This window comes from Diabrotica undecimpunctata, chromosome 6 (genome assembly GCF_040954645.1).
Source record: "Diabrotica undecimpunctata isolate CICGRU chromosome 6, icDiaUnde3, whole genome shotgun sequence".
Lineage (NCBI taxonomy): Eukaryota > Metazoa > Arthropoda > Insecta > Coleoptera > Chrysomelidae > Diabrotica > Diabrotica undecimpunctata.
In genome coordinates this window covers 74174929-74201827 of record NC_092808.1, presented here as the reverse complement: position 1 = coordinate 74201827, position 26899 = coordinate 74174929, and the positions used below count along the sequence as shown (strand labels likewise).

General features: G+C 33.3%; 2 protein-coding genes across 2 annotated transcripts; both read left to right on the top strand.

The window, feature by feature from the left end:
* The first annotated feature begins 13027 nt into the window (after positions 1-13027).
* On the top strand, positions 13028-13342 carry LOC140444436 (uncharacterized). The gene has a single exon (XM_072536190.1). The coding sequence runs from the start codon at positions 13028-13030 to the stop codon at positions 13340-13342; it is 315 nt and encodes a 104-aa protein (XP_072392291.1).
* A 7764-nt stretch (positions 13343-21106) lies between these two features.
* On the top strand, positions 21107-26416 carry LOC140443503 (uncharacterized). The gene is made up of 2 exons (XM_072534814.1): positions 21107-21480; positions 21844-26416. The coding sequence occupies exon 2, from the start codon at positions 23874-23876 to the stop codon at positions 25353-25355; it is 1482 nt and encodes a 493-aa protein (XP_072390915.1). The 5' UTR covers positions 21107-21480; positions 21844-23873; the 3' UTR covers positions 25356-26416.
* Positions 26417-26899: the final 483 nt, after the last annotated feature.

Here is a 26899-nt window from a genome sequence, read left to right as displayed (position 1 = left end):
TGAGATGTCTTCTAGATTCAGGTTCAATGAGTTCATTCATTAGTCGCAAAGCTGCCAGTAGATTAGGCTATTACCACGTAGATTAGGCCAGCCTAATCTACTGGCAGCTTTGCGACTAATGAAAGAACTCATTGAACCTGAATCTAGAAGACATCTCAAGGGCTGTTTACACCCCTTACTATTAATCGCGTGAACTAAAACGGTACCGAGCAAGACTTCCTTTTTTGTTTCGTTTTTCTTCCCTAAAAAACTAGCAGCACAATGTGATATTTCAGGCGAATTTTGTTCGACTCCCGATGCCCCTGAATTATTAGTATTTTCTATAGACGACTGACTATTGGAACGATTTCTATCAAAGTGCAACAAACTATTATGAAGGTGACTATTACATTTACTACATTTAAAGGCCTTTGGACACGACTTGACAGAATGATTAGCCTGATAAGACACCTAAAACACGAGGAAGATTCTTTACAAAATTGGTATCTTTCTTTTGGAGATTTTTTCAAAAACAACGAGCAATGGTTAAGAAAATGACTTTGTTTACATAAAGCACAACATATTGACGACGAATTTGTAACAAAGGATGAACTACTATTATGCCTTGACTCATTGGAATGTTTATAATTACACTTTGGCTCCGTATAAGTAGGGGCCCGCGACGATTTCTTAGATTCACTTACGCTACTATTCAAATTATCGTAAGCAATGTACTGAGTTTCAATAAACTCTACCAATTTTTGAAATGACGGGATTTTATTCGATTTATTTTCTAACTCAAATAACTTTACTGAATCCGCGTCTAATTTCGACAAAAGTAAATTAAACATAATAAAATCCCAATGTTCTGTCGGAAGACCTAATGTTTTTAATGCGGCTAAATTTTCTAAAAACGTGTCTACTAATTTAGCCAGATTTTTCGAATTAACGATAAAAAACGATAAAAAATACGACATTAGACGATACCAACCATTCAAATTTATATTATAACAAAATATTTTTTTTTTCAACAAATGAGTTTAAATCCGGCTAGGTAGGCCAATGTGGGGTATTAACAAACAAATGTACTATTACGAATTAATAGTACTTAAATTAACAGAACTATTCCTTCGGTAACTCTGGCGAGAAAAAATGAACTTTTAACTCATAGGTGCCAATAATTATTAAAATTTAAATGATTGCAATAAACAATCAAAGACAATTTATAGGTTTAGGTAAAACTAGGTAAAACTTACCGCTGGGTCTAATTACCAGGGTTTGCACTACGAAACAACGAACAAAACCAATTCAATATGCGTGCATGGGTTCACTTGCCGGGTTACGTCTTTTCTTTTCAACGACTGGTGCTCTTCCATTTGCGAGATGTATTTCCGAGCCTCAGCGGTACTATTAGGATCGGATGAATACAGGGGAGGAAAAATGTTATGATTAATTCATACAACCATATTTGAATTTAAACACCTGGTTTAAAAATATGACCTCGGCTTCGTCAATAATTCTTGATAGATCTGAGTTATCATTATTCTTTAAAGTTGGGTTCAAGACCAGATCGTCGCTAGCTGATATTTTATGAATGCTTTTTTTAACTGTGTTCCGTATTATTGCTTTTACGAACATCCAACGCTTCGAATATCCTATCAATTCGTCTTGCCATGGTCTAGAATGAATAAACTCTACAAAAAGTTTGGAATATGTAAGCTATATTTTACACGAATAAAAAAGCTTCGTCTCAGACCTGTCAGGCTAAAGTAACGGTCAGACTAAAGTATATGTTTTTTCCAAGAAAAATGCGATAAAACAATAATGCACGCCGCTGAATCGAAAGTGTTTTTCTTAAAAACGAAATGCATTTAAGGTCGTAATGTTTGCGTTTTCTATAGAATATTTTATGAAGAAAAGTACTTATCTCCTACACGAGAACACATTACTATAGAATATATCGATTGCTTAAGTGCAAAACGTCGTATCCCCAATAACCACAATTGTTCAGGGCAAACAAAAAATTTTCTAGTTGTATGAAAACTTTATATGCAATTGATTTTAATGATTTTATGTTTCAGTTTAATCATTTTCTAACATTTTTCGTAATCATGTATAATTTTGACTTTTGTTTTCAAAAACGTAGTGGGTTACGACATTTGGTACTCAAATTGATTGTGGTATACGACCTTATAAATAATACTTTCTAAGCACTTATCAACTTATCATTATTCTAAAATATACGAAAACAGAGATTATAATCCTACCTGTTACAAATTAACATTATTTTCATATTAAAACAAATAAAAATTATTTATCTTTCTTTTGGGTGCAGAAAGGAAGGTCGTCGTAAAACTTCTTTACCTCCAATGGTAAAACTTGTGTCAGTTCTTGCAGATGATCATATTTTTGCTTAGTTATGGAAATCCTACGTTTATATAATTGTTGTTTGATGAAGGGTCCAATTGAACAATTATTTGGACTTTGCGGAAGTGGTGTATAATTTTCTTGTTCGTAGTCCGTTTTATAACAGATAATGCCATCTGGGCCACACCGCAGACATTTCAGATCACTAGCAGTAGGATCACCGGTTTTTCGGCCAGGTCTAATAGGGGGATATCTGAAAGTATCTCTAATATCAAAGTTGATAAAGAACTCGTGGGTTAGATAGTGAACTAAAAAAGGGGAAGGATTTTTTCTAGATTCTCTTATGAAAATGGGGTATTGACTTGGAAGATGAATTTCTCGTCCTTTTAACTTCCTTTCTATCAAACCGTGAGCGGAATCAACTTCCATTTGGATGTGACCTTTTTCCAAAAATTTTTGGAAAATGGTCACACCATGTTCCACTGCAAAATTAAGAAGTGCGTTTGCCAGTACAACATTCCGATTTTGGTAGCCACATCCGTCTAAATAAATTATCACCGGTTTTTTCTCGACAAGGCAAAATTCCTCTAAGTGCTTTATTATACAGGTAGTGAATGTCGTTGATACAAGTTCGCCTTCTGGTTCGTTCCAGCAGTAATTTACACAATTATGATCATTTGAATTATAAATAGAAAAATTGTGCACTTGCAATTTGCTTCTGAAATAAAGTTTTCTGGCATACAACATTGGACACAGATTCCTTATCCTTTCCCCTCTCACTTCTGGCAAGTTCTTTTCTTTTTATGTAATGCCTGTACTCTTCTTCAGATATTTGCTCTACTTTGTAAGAACAACAAATATCGCACTGATCCTTTTTTGGTTGATGAATAGAAATATTCATTCCAGTCAATGTTGCCATGAAGGCACAGATAGACAGTGGTAACCTTAGTTGTTCCTCACAGTGTCTTTTATATAAATCGTAGACCTCCGTTTTATTTTTGAACGATTCCTGCAAGTATAATTTTTTAGTATTTGCTCTGCAGTAATGTGATAGTAATTTTGGGATTGAGTTTATAAATTCTATCATCAAGTCTTTTCGTTCGTTGTTCTTTTGCTGTTCATTGGTTTGCTTTTTTTTATTTCTTTACATTTTGGCATCCCATGGATAGTTTCATTCATCACCCAATCTCTAACTGATCTTTCTTTCATTCCTAGAGTACTTAGAAATATTTTCTTGCAGGCTTTTTTCTTGCATCTTGCAAAATGCATTTTCTGAGTGGCTGTGGCTTACGATGATGTGTGACAATGTGCAAGTAGGGCGGATGATTCAAATGGCGCTAAAATCGAATTTTTCATCAGTGGTATTTAGCTTCTAATTTCTTACCTATGTTTGGTTTAAGAACTTTTAATTTTGCCCCTTAATAATTTATTTGGTTTAAAGGATCTATCTTAAGTTTCAGTTGTCAACTCCACCCTTTAAGCCACTAGTAAAAAGACGGGGAGTCACAGAGGTATGTCCGCCTATCTGAAGCCTATCAGGCAGCGAAGTGGGTCGGAGTTTCTTTGATCAAAACAGGTATAAGAATGGACGCTAGTCCATTTGTAACAAAAAGTGTGGTAGTGTGGTATTTTGAACGAGCGCCAATGTAACAAGAAATGGAAACCATAAAGTTACTGGAATGAAGCAATGTAATAAAAAAGGTGTAAATATAACATAATAGCAATATAAAATGTATCAAAATTGAAGGTTGGCCAGAAGAGTATAATGGAGGATGACCACTTGAAACTCAAGGAAGGATTCGATCAGTTAAATGATACTTAAGGGGGAAAAGAGATAAAAATGTATAAGTGGATGAGAATATGAAAAATGGAGTTGGGAAGTTGCTCTAACAAATGTATGGGCGCCAGGAAAGTATCAACCAAAGGCTTACAAAAGTGGGGATGAGAGGATTTGTTAAGACTTCTTTTTTAAATTGAATGGATGTTAAATTGGGCGCCAGGCAGATTTGTCCCAGGGCCCACGCCTAAAATAAACTTCCTCCAAACCTACCAAATTGTTGCAGTGCTAAATAAATGGTAACGGGAACAAGGGAAATAAAACGACACCTCACTTAAATAAATATGTGTTCAATCACAAATTCATCCCTAAATTTGTAATCTCACATTTTTCTTAAATTCTTAATATTTTATAGTTTCGCCGTGTATAATTGAAACATTGTAAAAACATATTTTGTAATATTTTAATAATTAGTTCATTTACCTACAACGTAATAAATTGCCGAATAATATATTTTCCAATTGAACTTCCTAAGTATTGCAATTACGGCCTAGATGAAATTGTATTGTAAGCTCATAGTTCAAAGTTTTTTATTATGATAGAAGCAATAACCTCTGTTTTAAGGTATACATTATTTGTGAGATTATAAATTGGGGATTTAAGCTCATTTGAGGGTAGTCTGTTGTAGATAGTTACCTAACTAACATCTATAGTGTAATTATCAGTAGCTGTGAATAAAACCAACAATTTTACTCCACAACTTAAACGTTTTATTGTATTAATTATCGTCTATCGAGAAGAAGCGGACAAAGGGTCATTATAAAACGATTCGATTCTTACAATGATCTAATTCGAAGTGTGGAAAAAAGAAAAAATTAATAAAATGACCATAAAGCACCGAAATTGGGGGTAGGAGCCTTGTAATAAATAATCTTTACTTATGGTATCGTATGGTACATTTATTTAAAACACACTAGATACTCATGATTCGGTTTATTAGTTATCAAGAACAATATTAGATAGTACTCAGTTGACGTTGACAATATTAACCTCGACCATTCTCTTGATTCTTCATTCTTAACAATAATGATAATGCCAATAATCCCGTGATTTCCAGCTATTTAACATACGTGAGTTTGTTATTATAATATGTTTGTTATTTGTTAATTGATACACGTTATTTAATAAGCTTTCGACTACATTGCAAATTTCACTAGGTCAGAGTATGTCCTCGTTACAACGATATTTTCAATGTCGTAAACAAACAATATATTTTCGCAAATGTGTGTCACGTTATTAAAAAAGATTACTTGAATCTGATGCTTGATTAAATCCCGTTACATCCCTATCCCTCAGAAGAAAAATTTTCTGAGTGCTGTTCGTTTTCAATCAATTACATGAACTGTTTTTACTCTTCCCTACCGAAAGAAGAAAATGTTTCGTGTCATCATCAACTGATTACTGTACATATATACATTATTTACATTTACTATTTACCTATACATATTTATACAAATTTTGGTACATATTTCCTTATATTTAGTAATTTTTTTTTTTATTTTTTAAATTAGTAGCCTAACCTAGCCTAACGTCAGCATATTATAAGGTTATCCTGATTGTTCCCTTGTAATATGCTATCTCCTTCATTATGCCTTATATTAGCTTAATATTTTACCTACGTTTTTTTATCTTACGTTAAATCATTTAGATTGTATTACATATTAACCCCTATTATGTTATTATGTGCACATAATATTTACATATTAAATCAAAATTACAGTAATAAAATCTTATATTAATTCTTGGTACCAAGTAGTAGTTCTGTTTTCACTTTGGGTATACACGATTAATCACTTCGACATCTCACAATAAGATTTTACCGTTTTATCCATTTATTTATTTATCCCTATTTCTTTTGTTTAACTACTATACAGTCTAACATTTTCTTTTGTTATACACATTTTAAATATATATTGTACGAACTTAAAAGTATATTTACACGTTATATTTATTTAAATATATTTTTATATATTATTCGCATTTAAAAGTACATTTATATATTACGAGTATATTCATTGACTCTAATTGCAGCAATGCCAAGTATTGTTTCCTTAATTATTCTAGCTCTAAACTCTGTGCCTTGGTCTGCTATTATTTTCGGTGTACTCCATACCTCAAAATAAATTTTTCTACCAATGATTTGGCTACTGTTTCAGCTTATTTTATTCTGTATTACGTATCCTTCTACGTAGTTGCTTAATTCGCATTGTAAGTCAATATATGTCTGTTCCCATTTTCATCCATGTACCTGTTCATGAGTTCCTTGTTTATAATTGATGCTTATGCCTTTGGCAGTCGTCGCATCTCTTTACATTTCACATATTTCTCAACATTTCTTCGTAATTCGATCCAGAAATAGTATTTCTCTATATTTCTGTACTATATATCCTATTTATTCTTCCATATCCTTCCTGTAACATGTGGAAGTCGTTAATTATAACTCTTCTTGACATGGTTATCTTGTACTATATTATGTAGTGCTTGTATTATGTTTATCTTGTACTATACAAATTTTTATACCTTTTCCTTAAAAAAAATTATTTTTTTTTTTAATTTTTGTCATCTCTTTTTATTCTCATTGTTCATTATATTATCATTTTCTTTATAATCTTCTGCACTCATATTTGTGAGCCAAAATCTCAACAAGTCCCCTAATGCTATTCCTGAAGCATAAATCCTTAAAATAAATTTGTTTTTCATCGATAAATCGAGGAATTCCATAACCGGGGCTTATTAGATATATCTTGGGCTTATTAAATGCTTCTTGACATTCAGTAGTCAATTAAACTTTACTTTCTTCCTAGATCGTTGGATCTTCCACGAATCTGTTACGTGGTGCGGCTATTTCCGCAAAATTGCTTTTTTTGCATTCTGAGGTGTAAGATACCATTTATTCGAAATCTTTCTGTATACGTACATTCCAACTCTATCACATATCATCTAGACTATTAACCTAATGTCATTATGTAATGTTTATATTAGGTGCGAATACTGTGTTTGCTGTTGTGATAAAATATTAGATATAGGTACGGTTTTTTTTTATTTGGTTTCTCGTCTCTTTTACTTTGTACATATGGGTCTTTTCCCAAATAAAAAACATCTGCATATTTTGCACTTTTTTCTGTGGGCCTTTTTTCTTCAAATATTAATGGTTTTTACTGTGCTTAATAGTTGTTCGACTCTTTTTTACTCTTTGCTTTGTTTTTTCCTACTTTTGTATCTTCGGAATAAAACTTCTAATTTATGTTTCTGGATTATTTACATTTATGATTCCTATAGGTAATATACCCTTAATCGGTTTATTTATTGATCCTTCTGTAAATTCCTTCGCAACTTCTTGTTTCTATATTACTGTAACTATTTCTTCTGTTTTTCAGTTCGATCTCGAAATTAATTTTGTCAAATATGTAATAATATTGACATATACTTTTCAAAATAATCTGTTCATCATTTTTTGCCTTTGTGCGTACTTAATTTACTCAACATATTTTCTTCTCTTGCGTATAAATACAATAATCGTAGAGAATCGTCTTTCATTGTGACAAACTTCTTTTTCAACAATTTTTCCATTTTCTTCATTAAAAAAAAATCATAATTCAAAATTCGTTCCGCAATTTTAATCCATTCTGTAGTTACTGTATTGTCGTGCTGGAACCGCAGGACTCTTAGCGGGTTGGAATTCAAGTACCACCCTAGCTTATCCTCTTAGCAGCCTCCTGCTCGACGTAGGTTTTAACCATTAAAGTCGAACCCTATGCAGTTTGCCTACATTCCTGTTAAAAAAATCTACTTCTGGCACTGTATTAGTATTCGCATGCGGTGCGAAATATGCTCTCGCTGTGCCTCTATTTCTGTGGCATCTTACCTGTGTCCATTGATTATTCCTTCTTCTTCGTTGTGACTGCCAATCTCCTCTGTTTCTATAAATTCTGTTACGATATATTCTCGTATCATGTCTTTCATATTCACTTATATTTCCATAATTTTTGTTCCTATATTCTTTTCTTCCTGCGAATTTATTTTTATAATATCCATATATTGCATTCTTACCTTCTTTTCTCATATCAGAATCGTATTTGTTCCTGTAATTTAACACTCTTCCTTGTATGCTATATTCTGTCTCCTCAATCAATAAAAATTTGGACATTACCTCTTGTGGGGTTGTAAAGTTGCCTGCCTCTAATATTAGTTTGGATTTGTCTGTGCTGGCATTACGTTTCATTGTAGCCACTACTGCCTCTGTTGTGTATTTCTCAGCCAAATCTCCTGACATTCCCTCTGCTATGTATGCCACTTTTAGTTGTTCGGCTAGTTCCTCAACCTCAGATGCATATACCTCTGCATCTTTATGTTCTTGTCTTTTCTTCGCCAATTTAGCTATTATTGTCTTCGGATTGTCGCCTCTCAGTTCTTTCTTTAGTGTCTCCACTATTTTTGGGATTGTATCCTCTGTAGTTATAAGGTTTCTGGCCTTATTGGTTAATCTTGTCTTTATTAATGTTATCGCTGTTTCCTCGTGTCCTATCGCTATTTTCTCAAGGAGTTCTAATGCATCTAAAAATGACTGCAGTTTACCTGCACTTCCATCAAACTCGCTGGGTAACACCTTGCTTGCGATATTTAAAAATTAGTTGATTGTAAGAGTCATACTTATTTCTTGCTTAGTGTCGCTATGTCCTTCCTTCTTTCTAGGTTGTTATTTCTTTGTCACAGGTAAATAAACTGGCTTAAAATCTTTTACATTTTGAGTATATTCTTCATCCGAAATTTCCATATTGTTATTATCGTTTAAAACTTTTCTATCTCCAGTGAGTCCTTGTATTTGCAATGATTCGGTCGTTTTAATGAAGGTATTTAAATCTTCTTGTCTAATTTGTACTTCTCCATGGTATATAAATTGTAACAAGTCTCTTAGTGCTTCGTAAGTAACGTTTGTCAAAATTACTATAGGATGTTGACAGAGATTTGCCTTAAATTTTCCTTAAAATATGGGCTACATACTGAAAGAACCATTTTATGTGCCTTTATTCCGGAACTATTTTATACAAGGGGCACCAATGCTTAGCATACGCTGATGATGTGGTTCTCATTGCAAGAAATGGAAAATAAATATCAAATATAACAAAAAGACTGATTCGGGAAAGCTCTAAAATGAGACTGAAAGTTAATATTAATAAATCGAAGTACATGGAGATCTCGAGCAAAAAAGGAATCCTTTCCCCTCCCCAATCCAAAAAAGGAACAGGGGATCCTTTAAATTGGAGGTGGAGAATGGATCAGTTGTAGAATTCGAGAAGGTGAATGAATATATGTACTTAGGTACTCTTATTGATCAGACATGTAAGAAAGAAACTGAAATCAACCTGAGACTGACCAAGAGCAACAGGTGTGCTGGAGCCATAAGCAAAATAATTAAGGCCAAAGATATATCTCGTAATACAAAAATAAGAGTATACAAAATTATAATTAGACCCACAATGCTATACGCTGCCGAGACATGGACTATGAACAAAACCGTACAGAACACATTGGAAGCATGGGAAAGAAAGATACTTCGCAGAATATTTGGTGGAAAAGTAGTAGAGGGAGAATGGAGAAGACGAACTAATGCAGAAGTGTATCATTTGTATGCTAACCCTACAATAACAAAAGTGGTGAAAAAACGTAGACTAGAATGGCTCGGCCATCTAGAAAGAATGCAAGGTAATAGACTAGTCAAGAATATTGCTTGGAGAGTACCTGAGAGCAAAAAAAAGAGAGAAAGACCAAGAAAGAAATGGAGAGATGTAGTGATGGAAGATGTCAGAGAGATGGGAATCAGAGATTGGAAGCTGTTAGCTAAGAATAGAAAACGATGGAAATTATCCATCCAGCAATGGGCCTAAAAGGCCTGTTAACGCTGTAAATAGATACATACATTTTCCTTGCGCTGCAAGAGTTACATCTACAAAATCTTGACTCTCCCATAATGAATTTATTCCTGAACTCATATTTTCGTGAAAATTGTTCCAACATAATGAAAATTTTTCTGACGCCATGGTCAATTGTTTTTAAAAGTTCTTTTAAATTCTTTTCCTTCCTTATAAATGTAACGATAATTCTAAATATGATAATTTATTGTAGCTAAATAGTAAAATAAAAAGCCATATCCGATTTCTTCGTCTATATTAATTGAAGAATTTGTCATTTAAGCAAATTCACGTCGTAATTTAATATTTTTCGACTTATGTCACAGTGTATTTTCATGGTCAAATATAAATATTTTTAAAACTATACCTTCAGCAAACACGAAAGCCTTAGATCGCCAGAGAACCTGGATAGCAGTCCTTAAGTCTACTGTTCCAGCAGTTTGGAAGTCAAAAATCTAGCAGCATCCAGAGATCCAGCTCATCAGTTCCAGTTGCAGCTCTAAGAAGGAAGCAGGAACATACAATTGAACGTCGGGATAAAACTGTGAGTTTTTGAATATTTATTATCATTTAGAGCAGTGCATTTTTTTTATAAATTAAAAAGATTATTAAAGAAACTTAAGCTTCAAATTTAATAATACTTAATTGAAATATTTTTATTCTGCATACCTTTTTACTTAAAATACTAATATTTTGTCTACTGCTAATTCAAATCTAATATCTTGATTATTTTGATATTAATTTTATTAGATAATTTTGATTCTTATAATTTGAAATTCTTAAAACATTTGATTTCAATTATATCGTGACAAATCGGTATTTTTATACACATTTGGAGTTCATTCCATTCCATATAATCATTTTTTTTATATTTATAGAATTTATTTCTCTGGTTACAAATAATAATATTACATTTGTCAACAAGGTTAAGTTCATCGCGTTGTTGTGTATTTTAATCTTGCTGAGACTTTAAAAGTTGAATTTAGGTCAAACTTATATACTTAAGTAATCGAAATGCAGAGATTATATACAGAACAAGAAAAAATAGGTCAAGAAATAACCAAGTTTTTAAATGATTTACCAAAATTAAGGAAAGAAAAAAGAACGAGGGAATGCTTAAATATTAAAGATGATAAATATTTTACATCTCACTTTTACGAACAAGTACAAAAAAGATATGACGAAACGACAAAGACTTTAGAGGAATTTATTAGAAATTCATACAAGTCTTCGACAAAAATTAGAGAAGTAGAAATAAGGATAGGAAAACTTCATCATTTATTGGAAGACGACGAAAATAAGGAAGATATACAAGAAGAGGTACAAAAAATAGATGCTTTAATAATAGAAATAACTGTGGGCAATGAACAGGATGCATTAGAAGAAGGTGAAATAGAAAGATTTTATATAATGGAAAGAAGGGTACGGTCGATCATAAAAGAAAATAAGAGATTGGAGGCGAAAGGATGCAAGAAAGAAAAAATAATATTACCCCAAGTGAAGTTACCCTTTTTTGAGGGAAGGTATGTGAATCATGGGTAACATTCTATGATATTTTTAAACGCTTGATACATAAGAATAACCAACTATCAAATGTGAAAAAAATGCAGTATCTGAAGACAAGCCTCCGAGGAGAAGCAAGTAGAATAATACAACAAACATATTATTCCTCTTATAGATATGCAAAATGTGGTGGACAGCACCATTCATTACTACACATGTCAGAAGGTCAGTATGATAATAAAAGGAATTCTGAAAACAGAAGGCCACATAATAGACCAAATTTTAGTGGGTCAGAAGGTTAGTATGATAACAGAAGCAATTCTGAAAACAGAAGGTCACAAAATAGACTCAGTTATGAGTCACACAGACTTGCAACGGCATTAGTACGAGTACAAGACTCAAAAGGAAGCTCACAATTGATGAGAGCATTGATTGACCAAGGCTCGCAGTCATCATTAATTACGGAGCAGGCCGCTACAAGTCCCGGAATAAAAAGAAAGGCTGTCCACGCTCAGATATCTGGAATTGGCAATGAAGACCAAAGGGCGTCGAAATGGAGCGTGACATTAAACTTAAAGGCGCATTTTAAAAATGAATTTTAAATGAAGACCGAAGCACTTATACTACGAAAAATAACAAAAAATCTACCGGAGGAGATACAGATGAAAGAAAGGAACCACAGGAACTTAGTCCTGGCAGATCCAAATTTTAATAAAACAGGTTCAATAGATATTCTACTAGGAGCCAAAGAATCTAGTTTAATATTACTGGACGGAGTAGATCGAACAAAGGATGGTTTGCTCACCCAAAATATAAAATTGGGTTGGATTATGTCAGGGATAGCACAGCAAAAGAATATACCTAATATACTCTACTCAGCATGATATCTAGATGCCAGATGGATGAAGAAATAAAAAAATACTGGGAGTAAGAAGAAGTAGATCAAAGCAATGCTCTGTCAGTAGAAGAAAAATAGTGAGAAGAATATTATAAAAGAACCGTAAAAAGGGATAACGAAGGAAGATTTGAAGTTAAAATACCCTTTAATTCTACTACAACCTATTAGGGAACTCAAAACAGCAAGCATATGCGAGACTGTTACAATTAGAGAAGAAATTTCAAAGAGACAGAACCCTAGAAAAAGAGTACAGGAAATTTATGAAGGAATATGAGTACTTAGGTCACATGAAATTGAATAAAACCGAAACCATAAATAAGCAAGAGTATTTATTACCTTCTTCATCATGCAGTAATAAAAGAGGATAGTATCACAACAAAATGCAGGGCCGTGTTTGACACTTCCAGTAAAAGTTCAACAGGAATCAGTCTCAATGATATAATGCACTTTGGACCTCGTTTGCAACAAGATCTTACAAATATATTAATACATTAAAGGTCGTACAAAATAGTATATACGGCAGATCTGGAAAAAATGTTTAGGCAAATAAAGATAGCTGAACAAGATCAAGTTTACCAGAAGATATTATGGAAACAGTCTGTAAAAGAACCAATAAGGGAGTATCAGTTATCAATAGTAACATACGGTACGAAGGCAGCGCCATACCTTGAATTAAGAACGATACAGGAATTATGTAATGACGAGAAATTAAAATATCCCCTAGCTGCGGAAATTGTTAAACACAACATGTACGTAGACGACGTGCTAGCTGGATCAGAAACGTTGGCTGAAGCTTATCAAGCTCAAACAGAGTTAACAGAAATGTTCAAGAAAGGAGGTTTTGTATGAAGAAAATGGCTTAGTAATAGTCAAGATTGAATAGAAACGATACCGGAGAAACTAAAAGTGTCGATCTCCAAACGTTAGACAAAGAAGATATACATAAAATGCTAGAGATCCACTGATCACCAATTGAAAATGTAATTACGTTTAAAATAAATATAACCGAACATAATAGGGATAGATGGCGCTGAACGAGTAAAAGTGTGTCTTTAAGTCTAGCTCCGAGAAATCCCTCCGTAAAAAAAGTTATTTACGGTAAATTGCATTCATTTTAATAGTTTTTCACTACTAATTAATGTAGTGTTACGTATAGTTATTACAAGTTTAAAGAAAATGCCATCAACAAGAAATACTCCTGAAACAATCAATAAAAATGTTGTAGCACGTGTTGAGAAACTTGAAGAAGCTTTACAACAAGGTATGAAGGATCTAAGATCTCAAGTAACCAGTAATATCTCAGGTACCCAAATAGATTTTATAAATAATTTTGAGAAAAATTTGTTAGAATTAATTAATTCCGTCAAAGAAGAATTAAATAAAGTGCAAAAACTTTCAAAACCAAAATAGCATTGAATATCTAAAACAAGACAAACGGCTTAAATGCCTTATTATCAATGGTGTCGATGAGAAAGAGAAAGAAGACCTACCTGATGTTATTACAAATATAATCAACAATAAACTTAATATACCTATGGTGTCAACCAATTTAGTTGATTGCTATCGACTAGGTAAAAAACGAAATTATGATAAGAGGCCAAGACCGGTAGCCGTTGTGTTTGTAAACAGATGATTGAGAACAAAAGTGTTTAATCAGAAGAAAAATCTTAAAGGTTGCAGTGTCGTGATTAGTGAAATGCTTTCTCCTGATTTTCAGGACTTATTAAAAAAAGTGAGGACATCTGTGGGTACCAAAAACTGTTGGACATATCAAGGTAAAATATATGTATCGCAAAATGGGTCAAAGAAGCTTATATTATCAAAAAACGACCTTGCTTTATTATAATTTAAATTTATTTTCATATATTTTGGTTTGCAATTAGAGTTAATATTATTATTAGTTATAATGGTATATCTCGGGGATAGATTTTGGCATATAGGTACTTACTTTATTTTCATTTTTCTTTGAACATTTTATTTTTGTTTCTTTTTTAATTATTGCTTTAATTATCTGAACTTAGGCAAATTAAATTTATTTACTGTTAGATTATTTTCTTTACGCTTCAATTAAAATTTAACTGTAGGTACATCTTGAGTTATTTGGTAAAAAAATCCTTAGTTTATACCGTGTTTTGAATTTAAGAGTAATATCTATTTATTTTTTTTTACACTGTTAATACATCACCATGTGAATTATAATCATCTACAAATTTTGCTTAAATTATTTACATAATCGTTTGTACCAATTTAGTAAGATTAAACAGATATGGTTAAAACTCTCTCTTCGTTATGAAACACTAGCTATTGGTGTTTTATATAATCCTTATGGAGCATTTTATAAAACTTTCTTTGGAGTTTTGGAAACAACTTTATCATCAGTACTGCCAAGTGTAGATCATTTACTCTGTTTGGGCGATTTTAATGTTGATCTGTTAAATACTAATAATTATTCCACACAGTTCATTACAGATGTATTAGATGGTCTTGGACTAAAGCAGATGGTAAAGCAAGCAACTAGAATCACCCAGTTCATATCGACTCTGCTTGATTATATAATCACATCTACTGAGGATAAAATCTTGTTTATTGAAGTAAAACATATCCCAGAAATAAGCGATCATGAATTGGTTGTTTTGAAATTTGGTTGTGATGTCAAATCTAATACAAATAAATTTATTACTACTCGGAATTTCAAAAATTTAAATTACAGTCAATTTAAATCTGATCTGGAATCTATACCATGTAGAATATTATATGAATTGCCAGATATAGATAGTAAAGTCGATTTTCTTTCTAATAATATCATTACTTTACTTGACATACATGTTCCATATCAGACTTTTAGAATCTCAAAGAAATATGCTCCATGGTTAACTAATACCACCAGGCAATTAATGTTAGATAGGGATGTTATAGGGATGTGATAGGGAAGTTAACTAAAAATATAAATCAATGGAATGACTACAAAGTATTGCGTAACTTAGTAACAGCCATGACTATAAGGGAGAAAAAATCATATTTTAAAAACATACATGATCAATCTTCTAAAGATATGTGGAATAATTTAAAATATTTGGTAAATAATTGCAAAACCAAAAATAACTTTGAAATTAAAAACATATGGAATGCAAATGAGATAAATAAACATTTTATTGAAGTTATACCAAACATGAAAGCAGACATTGATACACAAATATTTTATGAAAATAACTTTAAGTATTCCCTCAGTTCTTCTCTTACCGTTAAAACAGTATCTGAAATTAATATTTTACATATTATTAATAATATTAAAAGTAAAGCTATTGGTGATGATGGTATTAACATATTAACGCTTCAACTGTTGTTGAAATGACTTGAATTAGTTACACTGTTTTATTGAACTTAATTACAACTGAAATTAACATTTTTACTTACTTACATTTACTTACATTACTTGTTGTAGTTGACTTCTCGCAGTTGGCTGGAACACCATGTTGCCATGTTGCTTTAAGTTTTCTCCATATTCCCCGCCTTGAACGGTTGGTTCAATAATACTGGTAGCGGACAGATCTTAGTGACAGCTCTTTTTAAAGTTCCCTTCGACGTCCTTACTGTAACGACTCGTACTACGCCGTCTGGACCTGGGTGAACTTCACTGATTCGTCCTAAAATCCATTGACATGGAGGAATGTTCTCATTTCTGATGGTGACCAATGTACCACATTCTAAATTGGGTACCTTTTGTTTGCCTTTATGTCTGCTTTGAAGGCTAGAAAGGTAGAAAGTAGACCATTGCTTCCAAAAACTTTGCTGCAATTGTTGAAGCAGCTGAAATCTTGTTAACTGGTTCAGCTTTACCGTTTTACTAAAAGCTGGATCAGGAACAGCAGTATGCGATGTTCCAATCAAGAAGTGAGATGGGGTTAAGGGTGAAAAGTTATTACGGTCTGAGGACATAGGGTAAAGGGGACGGGAATTTACCGCAGCCTCAATTTGTGTCAGTATCGTTACAAATTCTTCATACGTTAATAAAACATTTTTAATTGTCCTTAGGAAGTGATGTTTTACACTCTTAATGTTAGATTCCCACAATCCTCCAAATGACGGAGAATTCGACGGAATAAAATGCCATTGAATAATTTTATTTGTGAAAAAGTTTGAAAATGTATCATAAGAGGTAGACAAAAACTACACCTACAAAATTAGTCCCATTATCCGAATATATGTGAGATGGTTTACCCCTGCGAGCAACAAATCTTCGAAATGTTGCGATAAATGCTTCGGACGTACGAGCAGTGACTAATTCTAAACGAACTGCCTTTGTACTGAAACAGATGAACAAACAGATATATGCTTTATACGTTTTACAACCACGACCTTTGCGATCTTTAAGGACAAAAGGTCCTGCATAATCAACACCAGTGTGATCAAATGGAAATGAAATAGTTACTCTGGATTTGGGTAAATCGGCCATAAATGGAGTAATTTGAGTTGGTTTAAATTTATGACATGTTATGCAATTTCTTACAACAGATTTGACTACATTCATGCCTCCTGTTGGCCAATATTTTTGCCTTATAGCATACAAAAATAATTGGGGACCTGCATGAAATAAATTTAAATGTTCATCTTCAATAAGCAACTGAGTAAGCTGATGCTTACCATTTAATAAAAAACGATGTTTGTGGTTATAATCTAACCCAGAGTGGGTTAATCGACCACCTAATCGTAACAAATTATTACCATCAATAAATGGCGACAAAGCTAATAGTTTGTGATTTTGTTTGACTTCTTTATTAGCTTTGATTAATTGTATTACTTCCTGAAAACATTCATTTTGAGCTAATTTAATTAAACTTAATCGACCTTTTTCTAATTCATCTCTTGATAAAAAAGGGATGTACTGGTTTTTGTGAGAGACATGATTGCTGGATATTGCATCTGGTAATTTTCTATTTTTGCTAGAATTAAGTAAGTTCCTTAAGTATCTTAAACAATAACTGTGTACTCGCAACAGTTTACGAAAAGTAGAAAATTTATTAAAAATAATAAAGTGATCTGTTCTTGAAATTAAGGAGATTGGTTTTTGTTTGATTTCTGGAATAATAATAGAATCTGACTGTTTAAATGGTGGAGGAATAAAAGAGCAATCCAGTAAAATACAGGACCATTCCACCAAAGACGTTGATTAAGTAACTCATGGGGATAAGAGCCTCTTGAAGCAATATCAGCTGGGTTATCCTTTGATGCAACATAATGCCATGAATGACTTTGTGAGAGACGTTGAATTTCACTAACTCTATTACCTACAAACACTTGAAGATTACTTGGATCTGAGTGTGAACAATGTAGCACAATTTGTGAATCACACCAATAAATTGGAAGTATAGAAACCCTTATTGCTTATATAACTGACTTCATTAACTTTGCCAATAATACAGCTCCACATAATTCTAATCGTGGAATTGTAAGTAGTTTTATAGGAGACACCTTTGTTTTAGAACATAGTAAACGAACTGTAATTTTCCCAGAGTTGTCGAAGCACCTGATATACACAACTGCGCTATAAGCATTAAACGATGCATCGCTAAATCCGTGTATCTCGTATCGTTGATGCGATTCGGTTAAAATAAATCTGTTCAATTGAAATTGATTTACCAAATGTAATTTGGACTTAAATCGATTCCAGTCCTCTACTAATCCTGTGGGAATTAGATCATCCCAATTCAGTTTTTGTTTCCATAACTTTTGTAATAATATTTTGACCAAAATGATACATGGACTAATAAGTCCTAGTGGATCATAAACCTTTGCAATATCTGACAAGATCTGTCTTTTTGTATTCATTGTTTTTTGTTGTTCTGGAAGATTGTAACATAGAATATCGAGTTTAGGAAGCCATTGTATTCCTAGTGTCTTTACAGGATTTGAATTTCCCAAGTTTAAGACGCTAAGTTCATCGACATTATTTTTCAAATGTTCTATGGCAGGATCATTGGAAACTTATTTTCGTAAATCAAAACCACTTGACCGCAGTATATTAGAAATGTTTCTGCAGGTTTGTTTCGCAAGGTCACAATCATCAAAACCTGTAATCAAAGCATCGACATAAAAATCCTTATGAATTAATTTGGATTCTAATGGAAAATTATCTTGACAATCATAAGAAATTTGTCTTAAACATGTCTTAAACATGTAAATGTCTATCGTCTGGATGGATATCAATACACGGATACATCTTTTCGATGTCTGAAATAACTACATATTTATGAAAACGAAACCTTAACAATATTGCAAAAATATCATTTTGAATAGCTGGTCCTGCATACTGAATAGAATTAAGAGATTTCCCAGTTGTTGTATTAGCAGAACCATTGAAAACAACCTTAAACGTGTGCTAAGGCTTTCATTACGAAGCACCCCGTGATGTGTTTCCATAACTTTTGTAATAATATTTTGACCAAAATGATACATGGACTAATATGTCCTCCGGAGGCGTGTCAGCCGGGGGCTGACAGCCGTGCCGGACGCATCAAGGAATTTGGATATCGGTCAAAATACTTGGGAATTCCAAGTTTGGCCAAATCCAAATTTCTAATTGATTCGATGCAGGGAAATTCCACTTTCGCTACGTAAAATAAAGGATTTGTTTTACATAAGCAGGTGGATTTTCTCTCATCGATCAGTCGAGCTTGCCTCTTTTACTGTAGACCTAGTCGGTGCTATTATTGTTCCAACTAAGTTATTGTTTTATTTCTGATTTTCTGTATACCTTTTTATTTTAGCATTATTGTATATTCAGACCTTTTTAGGTTAGGATATTACATTGATCTATATTTGTTCATGTACTGATTGTTTATTTTTCTTGTATTTTGTGTCTAAGTTGTTCTTCCGTAAGTTAAGAACACTTAGAAATATTTATCTTGCTTTACCTATTTTATATTTTTATTTGTACTTTGTCTAAGTAGTTCTTTCCGGTAAGTCAAAGAACTCTTAGAAATATTTTCATAATCATTGTTGCATTATTATTTCCGATATTTTATCTAAGATATTTTCTTTCTTGAGTTAAGAAAATACTTAATACATTTGTTTCTTTCATTTTCTATTTTATGCCAAGTTGTTTCTTCCGTAAGTCAAGAAACACTTAGCAATATTTTCACATCTTTTCTATATTTGATTTATCTTATTTTCTATTATAAGTCGTTTCTTCCGTGAGTCAAGAAACACTTATAAATATTTGTGCATTTATTTTACTATATCTGATTCTCTTGTTTATTTTCTGTTCTAAGTTGTTTCTTCCGTAAGTCAAGAAACACTTAGACATATTTCTATAATCTGTTTCATTTTTGCATTTCTCGTTTAATATTTTGATTATTTTATTTTTCCACTCTAAGTCGTTCCTTCCGTAAGTCAAGAAACACTTAGAAATATTTCCATATTTTACTCACACATTTACATATTTCATTTATCTATATTTCTGTCCTAAGTTGTTTCTTCCGTAAGTCAAGAAACACTTAGAAACATTTTTTTTCTTTGCGTTATAGTTTTATACCATTTAATTTAATTGTTTACTAAGTTATTCTTTCCGTAAGTCAAGGAATACTAAGATCATTTTTACCTATCTGTTTTCCATTTTTGCTCTGTTACTTTGTAACTGTTCCTTGGAACCGTTACCTATAACAGATATTTGTCACTGGAACTGTTATTTATAACAGCGGTAGTATTTAACCTTTCTACCAGCGACAAACCAAAGATGGTCAATACCCGATCCAATTCCGGGGATAGGAAGAAGCCCGAAGAGCCGGCGATGGGTCCTACAGGCCCAAATGCCCCCTCTCGGCAACAAATAAGTCCTAGTGGATCATAAACCTTTGCAATCTCTGACAAGATCTGTCTTTTTGTATTTATTGTTTTTTGTTGTTCTGGAAGATTGTAACATAGAATATCGAGTTAAGGAAGCCATTGTATTCCTAGTGTCTTTACAGGATTTGAATTTCTCAAGTTTAAGACGCTAAGTTCATCGACATTATTTTTCAAATGTTCTATAATGGCAGGATCATTGGAAACTTATTTTCGTAAATTAAAACCACTTGACCGCAGTATATTAGAAATGTTTCTGCAGGTTTGTTTCGCAAGGTCACAATCATCAAAACCTGTAATCAAATCATCGACATAAAAATCCTCATGAATTAATTTGGATTCTAATGGAAAATTATCTTGACAATCATAAGAAATTTGTCTTAAACATCTCATTGCGAGGTATGGAGCACTCGTGGTACCGTATGTCACGGTATTTAAGGTCATAATTGAAATAGGATGATGTACGTCTTCTCTCCAAAATATTTTTTGTAAATGTCTATCGTCTGGATGGACATCAATACACGGATACATCTTTTCGATGTCTGAAATAACTACATATTTATAAAAACGAAACCTTAACAATATTGCAAAAATATCATTTTGAATAGCTGGTCCTGCGTACTGAATAGAATTAAGAGATTTCCCAGTTGTTGTATTAGCAGAACCATTGAAAACAACATTAAACGTGTACTAAGGCTTTCATTACGAAGCACCCCGTGTTGAGGTAGAAAATATGAACAGATGTTGTCATCGAAATATTGTAGCAGTCACAACTGCTAACATATAATTAATTAATATAATTTATTATTGAAATCCTAAAACCCCTCAGAATCCCGTTTATGAAACGTTCATGGGCAATAGACGGTACGACGATGCGCAAACTACAGGTACAGCGCTCGCTAAAGTCAGTTTTGGCCAACAACTCAAGCAGAGAGGTGTATCTCTCCAAGCCTTAACCGGCATTTTTTTTTTTGTCTTTAAATCGGGTAGAAAATCTGGGATTGGATTTAATATTTTCCCCGAACATCAAGGGAGAAATTAGAACAGATGATTAAGAATCTTGATTGAAAAACCGACTTCCAAATCTATAGAAATGAATATTTAAGACCCGGCTTCCAAATCTACTGAAATAATTATTTAAAACCCAGGTGAGCAATTAAATCATTTAGTTTTATAGGCCTATCATTTTATTGATATTTTCATTGTCTTTTGAAATATTAAAAGTGTAAAATCCGAGTTTTCTCATATGTATCATGTGGCCTTGAGCCTAGATCGTTAATTTATCGGACACCTAATTAGTTTTTCTGTTTTTTTTGTATACCTACTCGGGATAAAAAGTTTCATGCCTGATTTACTAGATATTCTTTAAATGCGCAGACGCAATAAATAGACAGGATGACAGTCAGCTGATAAAATAAAATGTTTGTTTGTTGTGGTAATTCGATGTAAGAGTATGTGTTGACAGTCATCTTTGGGTGCCTTGATGTTTCTCTAAATGTTATTTTTTGTAGATTTCACCCGATTAGGATAACGTTTAATACTAGAATTAGTTTAACCAAACACCTAATTCAACCCATTGGAAACCAGGAACCGATTGTCTCCAGAACCACAGCGTTCCTCTTCATTCGTTTTTTTTTTTTGAGCCTCAAGGATCGTCAGAGTCTTAAGGGGACTTATCCAGGACCGCTGTAGTGTTGTGACAGACAGTAACAACTAGTTTCTCAGGGTTAAGGTTTTTCTTGTAATTTACAACTTTGTATATGCATATACCAAGGTTAGTACTTATTACAGTTTTTGTAACATCTATAAAAGTTAGGTAAATAGCTATTAATTAATTAAATTAGATTCATTGTTAGGGAAGGGGTTCATGATTTTTGTATAGCGGTTTTTAAAAGGGAAGGGAAGAAATTTATGTATCAGGGTTTTTAAAAATTATATATATATCTTTCCGAGTCTGTTGGCCATACTCATCACACTTGATCACTTTAGATATCTCCCAGCATCTGTGTGTAAGCATAACACTTACACATAGATCTGGTGTTTTAGCTGCTTCGACACATATTAGTTGTATATTTGTTAGGTAAGGTAGTTTCTTTTGTATAACCGTCACGGTTTTTTTTTAGTATTTATATTCCCTACCTTACCTATCTAGGATTTAACTTTTGTAACTAACCTTAGTGTTAAGATCTCGCTTCTCCCATGGACTTAGATTATAGATTTACTAATACACCTTTACGTTTGGCCCAGTAGTGGGGATATTTAATTTTGTCGTGGCTTTTTGGTCCTCGCATACCGTAGCCCCACTACTGTAATTAGATTTTCTCTATATATATATAGGTGAGTTTTGTTAGTTGTTAATATTATAAATATATTTGTTACAAATAGTTTTGCTTTTATTTCAGTTCCTGCTTACAGTTATAATCAAGGTCAATAAGGTCAATAGTGTCTTTTCGGTTTTAAACATTATTACAGGGTATTAAATCAATAGTACTTTATTCCTTGTTGTTCATAACTTCATTTATTTTTTTGTTAATTTCCTTCAGAAATTAGCTGGCGCCCATTTTAGTATTTTCCTAGGCATCTCCGTATATTCTCTTATCTTACCCCTTGTATAGTTCCAGATTTTCCGGTGCATTATTATATTGTATTCTTTTGGTTAAAAGATCTCTTTTCCCCTTATCTCAAAGCCAAATTCTAGTGTAGTGAGGCTAGCCCGAATTCGTGCTTGAGGTTTTGTGTCTCTGTGTTCTTTTGAGCTAAGCCATTCTTTTTATTATAACTTCTTTGCTAGTTCTTCTCTAATTGATCATCTCCTTCTCCATATACCACCCCTAAATTTTATTTAGGTTTCAATTGTCGCTTTTGCGTTTGCAATTTGGTTAGGTTTCAATTGGCGCTTTTGCGTTTGCAACTTGAGTTGTTTCAATTGGCTAGACCCAAACGTGGGGCCTCTTTTTTTTTACACGTACTTTTGGCTTTATATCTTTGGTTTTTTTTTCTCCCACTTTAATTTCTGGTTGTGTACCTTTGGTGTTGTATTTTAATTTTCAGCTGTTTTCTTTAACTCTTGGTTTCTTAACTGCAACATTGGTTTTGTATTTCAATATTTAGTTTATCTACATTATCTATTAAATATACCCGTAGTACCCTTGTTTTGCTATATTGTGGGTAGACTGAATAAATTGCTTTTTTTGATTAACTAAATATCCATATTGGATTAATAATAAATAACATAAGTATATATTAAAAAGGAAAATTATTTAAATATTTTAAATTTAACTATCTTAACACTATAAAAGTCCGGAGTAACACCAAAGTAATTCACCACTGTCTGGAAGTAACATTTTTTTGAAATTTCTAGGTTTCTCAGGGATTGTAGCCGTACCTTGCATCTGAGTTCACGACTGGATAAACAAGCAAACATTACTGGTAAAATAATTCAATTATAATAATAACCTGGAAACATAGAGTAAGTTAGACTTTACCTATTTTATCATAGTTTTCCTCATATATTTTCTGGTATATTTCCAAGTTGTATAAAATGTCTGCTTTCAAGGTAGAGCATCTGTTAGGTCCAGAATTAGAGTACGAGTTGAGAGTCCTGCACTTAAACGATCCATCTTTGACAACAGTGGAAAGGAAAAGGGTAGTGTTGCGTGGTGCATTAAAGCAAGCTGCAGCAAATCGGAGTTATGCTGTTCTGTCTGCTTCCCATCTTAATTTTAAGGACGAGATTGCGGAAATAGAGGTTACTCTTGCAGATCTGGTGGTCAAAATTGGTTCTTTTGTGGGTTCTCCTAGTGATACTGCCTATGCTCGCTATACTTCTCGCTTAGGTCATGTTGCAGCTAGAGTCCATCTGTTAGAAGCTACAACAGAGGAAGAGGAGGAAGTGAAGAGGTCTCTTAATTTCAGGGTTCTGATTCTGGAAGGTGAACTTGATTGTAAAGTGATTCCACAGGCACAGTCAACTCCTCATAATGCTAGTGTTTCAGTAAATCCATTTCCCTTCGTTAAGTCTGCTCCTATTCATAAATGGGGTGTCCATTTTTCAGGTCAAGATAATGAAAATGTTGTTAGTTTCTTAGAGAAGGTAGAATGTCTGCGTATAGCGCGTGGTAACAGCGAGGAAGAGTGTTACTCTTCTGCTGCCGATTTATTTAAGGATTCAGCCTTCACTTGGTATCTCAATAACCGAGGTAGTTTTGCTTCATGGCAAGAGTTAGTTGCCAAACTTAGGTCAGATTTTCTTCCATATAACTATGAGGACAATCTTCTTGATGAAATTAAGTCTCGAAAACAAGCTCCGCAGGAGAAGGTAACTATATTTGTAAATGAGATTGTTAGTTTGTGTAAACGGTTGGAGACTCCTTTGTCTGAGTCACATATCATAAGGATCATTAGAAAAAATTTGTTGCCATCGTATCATTCTAGTCTGGCACTTACAGATATTTCTTCAATTGCTGACTTAACGGAAAAGTGTAAGAAGTTAGAGGAAGTTTTGTCATGGTCTTCTGACAACGTGTCTAGAGTCCCTATTCATCAGAATTTCAGAAATAATGACTCATCTTATTCTGATAGACCCAATTATTCACGGTCTAGTAATAGTAGAAATTTCAGAAATAATGACTCATCCTATTCTGGTAGGCCTAACTATTCTCGGTCTGGTAATGTCTCTTCTTTTAATTCGAAGCTTACCTGTTGGAATTGTTGTCAGTCAGGACATGGGTATTACGAATGTTCTGAGCCTAGAATTCGGTTCTGTTATGGTTGTGGACGTCAAGGTGTCCGTAAATTTGAGTGTGAATCCTGTTCGGGAAACGACAGAAGGGGTGGGTTGGCCCTGGCTCCTACTCCTCGTCAAAATACAGGGAATACAAACACTGTCCAAACTCCTCAAAACCAAGGAACCAGTTTCTCGAGTCTGGATGCCCAAGCTTCCACAAGCCAAACATCTCACGCTCTACCGAAAGACAAAAGACCACAGAACGGCAAATACCAACCGAAGAGAGGACAACGTTAATTGAGCATGAACACCGTGATTCTTCTGTAGTTTCTTCAAGTAATCTCTTGTCGTCGTTTGTTGATTTAGATATAAACTCATTGTTAGTTCGAAAAAACAAGGATAATCGTCCATATCTTGAGATATCTATCTTAGGACATTCTTGTTTAGCTTTACTGGACACAGGGTCCAATATCTCTATTTTAGGTTCTCTAGGTCTGGAATTTCTCCAGAATTCAAATGTAAATATAGGAATAGATCAAAGTTTGCAAGTGACTACAGCTGATGGTCAAATTTAACCAATTTTAGGTCAATTCACTACTGAGATTTCTGTTAGTTTTTGTAAAAGAATGATTACATTCTTTGTTATTCCTTCAGTTAAGAATTCAGTCATCCTAGGTATGGATTTTCTGAAAACTTTTAATAGTGAATTAAATTTTACTGAATTTTCCTTATCTGTGTCTTCTTTCAATATCTCTTGTGTCAATGCTGTTAAAGATATGAGTCGACTTAATGCTCAGGAATTAGAGCAGTTAAATAGTGTCATCACATCATTCTCTTCTATCTCATCGAAAAATCAGTTAGGTCGAACTCATCTCATCGAACATCACATTGATGTTGGTTCGTCTAAGCCCTTCAGGCAATATCAATATCCCTAGCCTCAAGCCTGGCATGAAAGTTTAGTAAAGGAGGTAGATGAAATGCTTAAGTTAGGTATTATTGAGCCCAGTACTTCTTCTTTTTGTAGCCCTCTGTGGCTGACAAAAAAGAAAGATGGGACTTTTCGTGTCTGTTTTGACGGACGTAAACTTAACGGTATAACTATAAACAGAGATGCTTATCCTATACCTCGTATAGATATCATCCTAAGTAAATTACAGAATGCAAAATTTATTTCATCTATCGACTTAAAGAAGGCGTTTTTACAGATTCCTCTCAGCGAGGAGAGTAAAAAGCTTACTGCCTTTGCAGTAAATGGCAAAGGATTGTATCAGTTCACTACAATGCCTTTTGGTCTTGTGTCTGCTCCTCAGACTATGTGTCGATTAATGGATTTGGTAATAGGTCCTGCTTTAGACCCATTTTGTCAATACTATCTTGATGACATTCTTGTCATTACTCCTGATTTCGAAACTCATATCTCTGTATTGCAGCAGTTGTTTCAGCGTTTAAAAGACGCAAATTTGACTATTAATTTGGATAAAAGCAGCTTTTGTCGTGACTCTATTAAGTTTTTAGGATATGTTGTAGATTCTCAGGGTCTTCGTACTGATCCTGATAAGATGTCAGCGATTCGGGATTTTCCTGTGCCTAAAAATACCACTCAGGTCCGTCGATTGTTAGGAATGGTTGGTTATTATAAGAAGTTTGTTAAGTCTTATTCGACCTTGTTGTCTCCTATCACAGATTTACTTCAAAATCGGAAAAAGGGACAAAATATTGTGTGGACTCCTGAGGCTAATGAAGCTTTCATTAAAATCAAGGAGGCTCTCACAAATTCTCCTGTTATGGTAGCCCCAGATTTTACTAAGCCTTTTTATCTGATGACAGATTGTTCTAACACT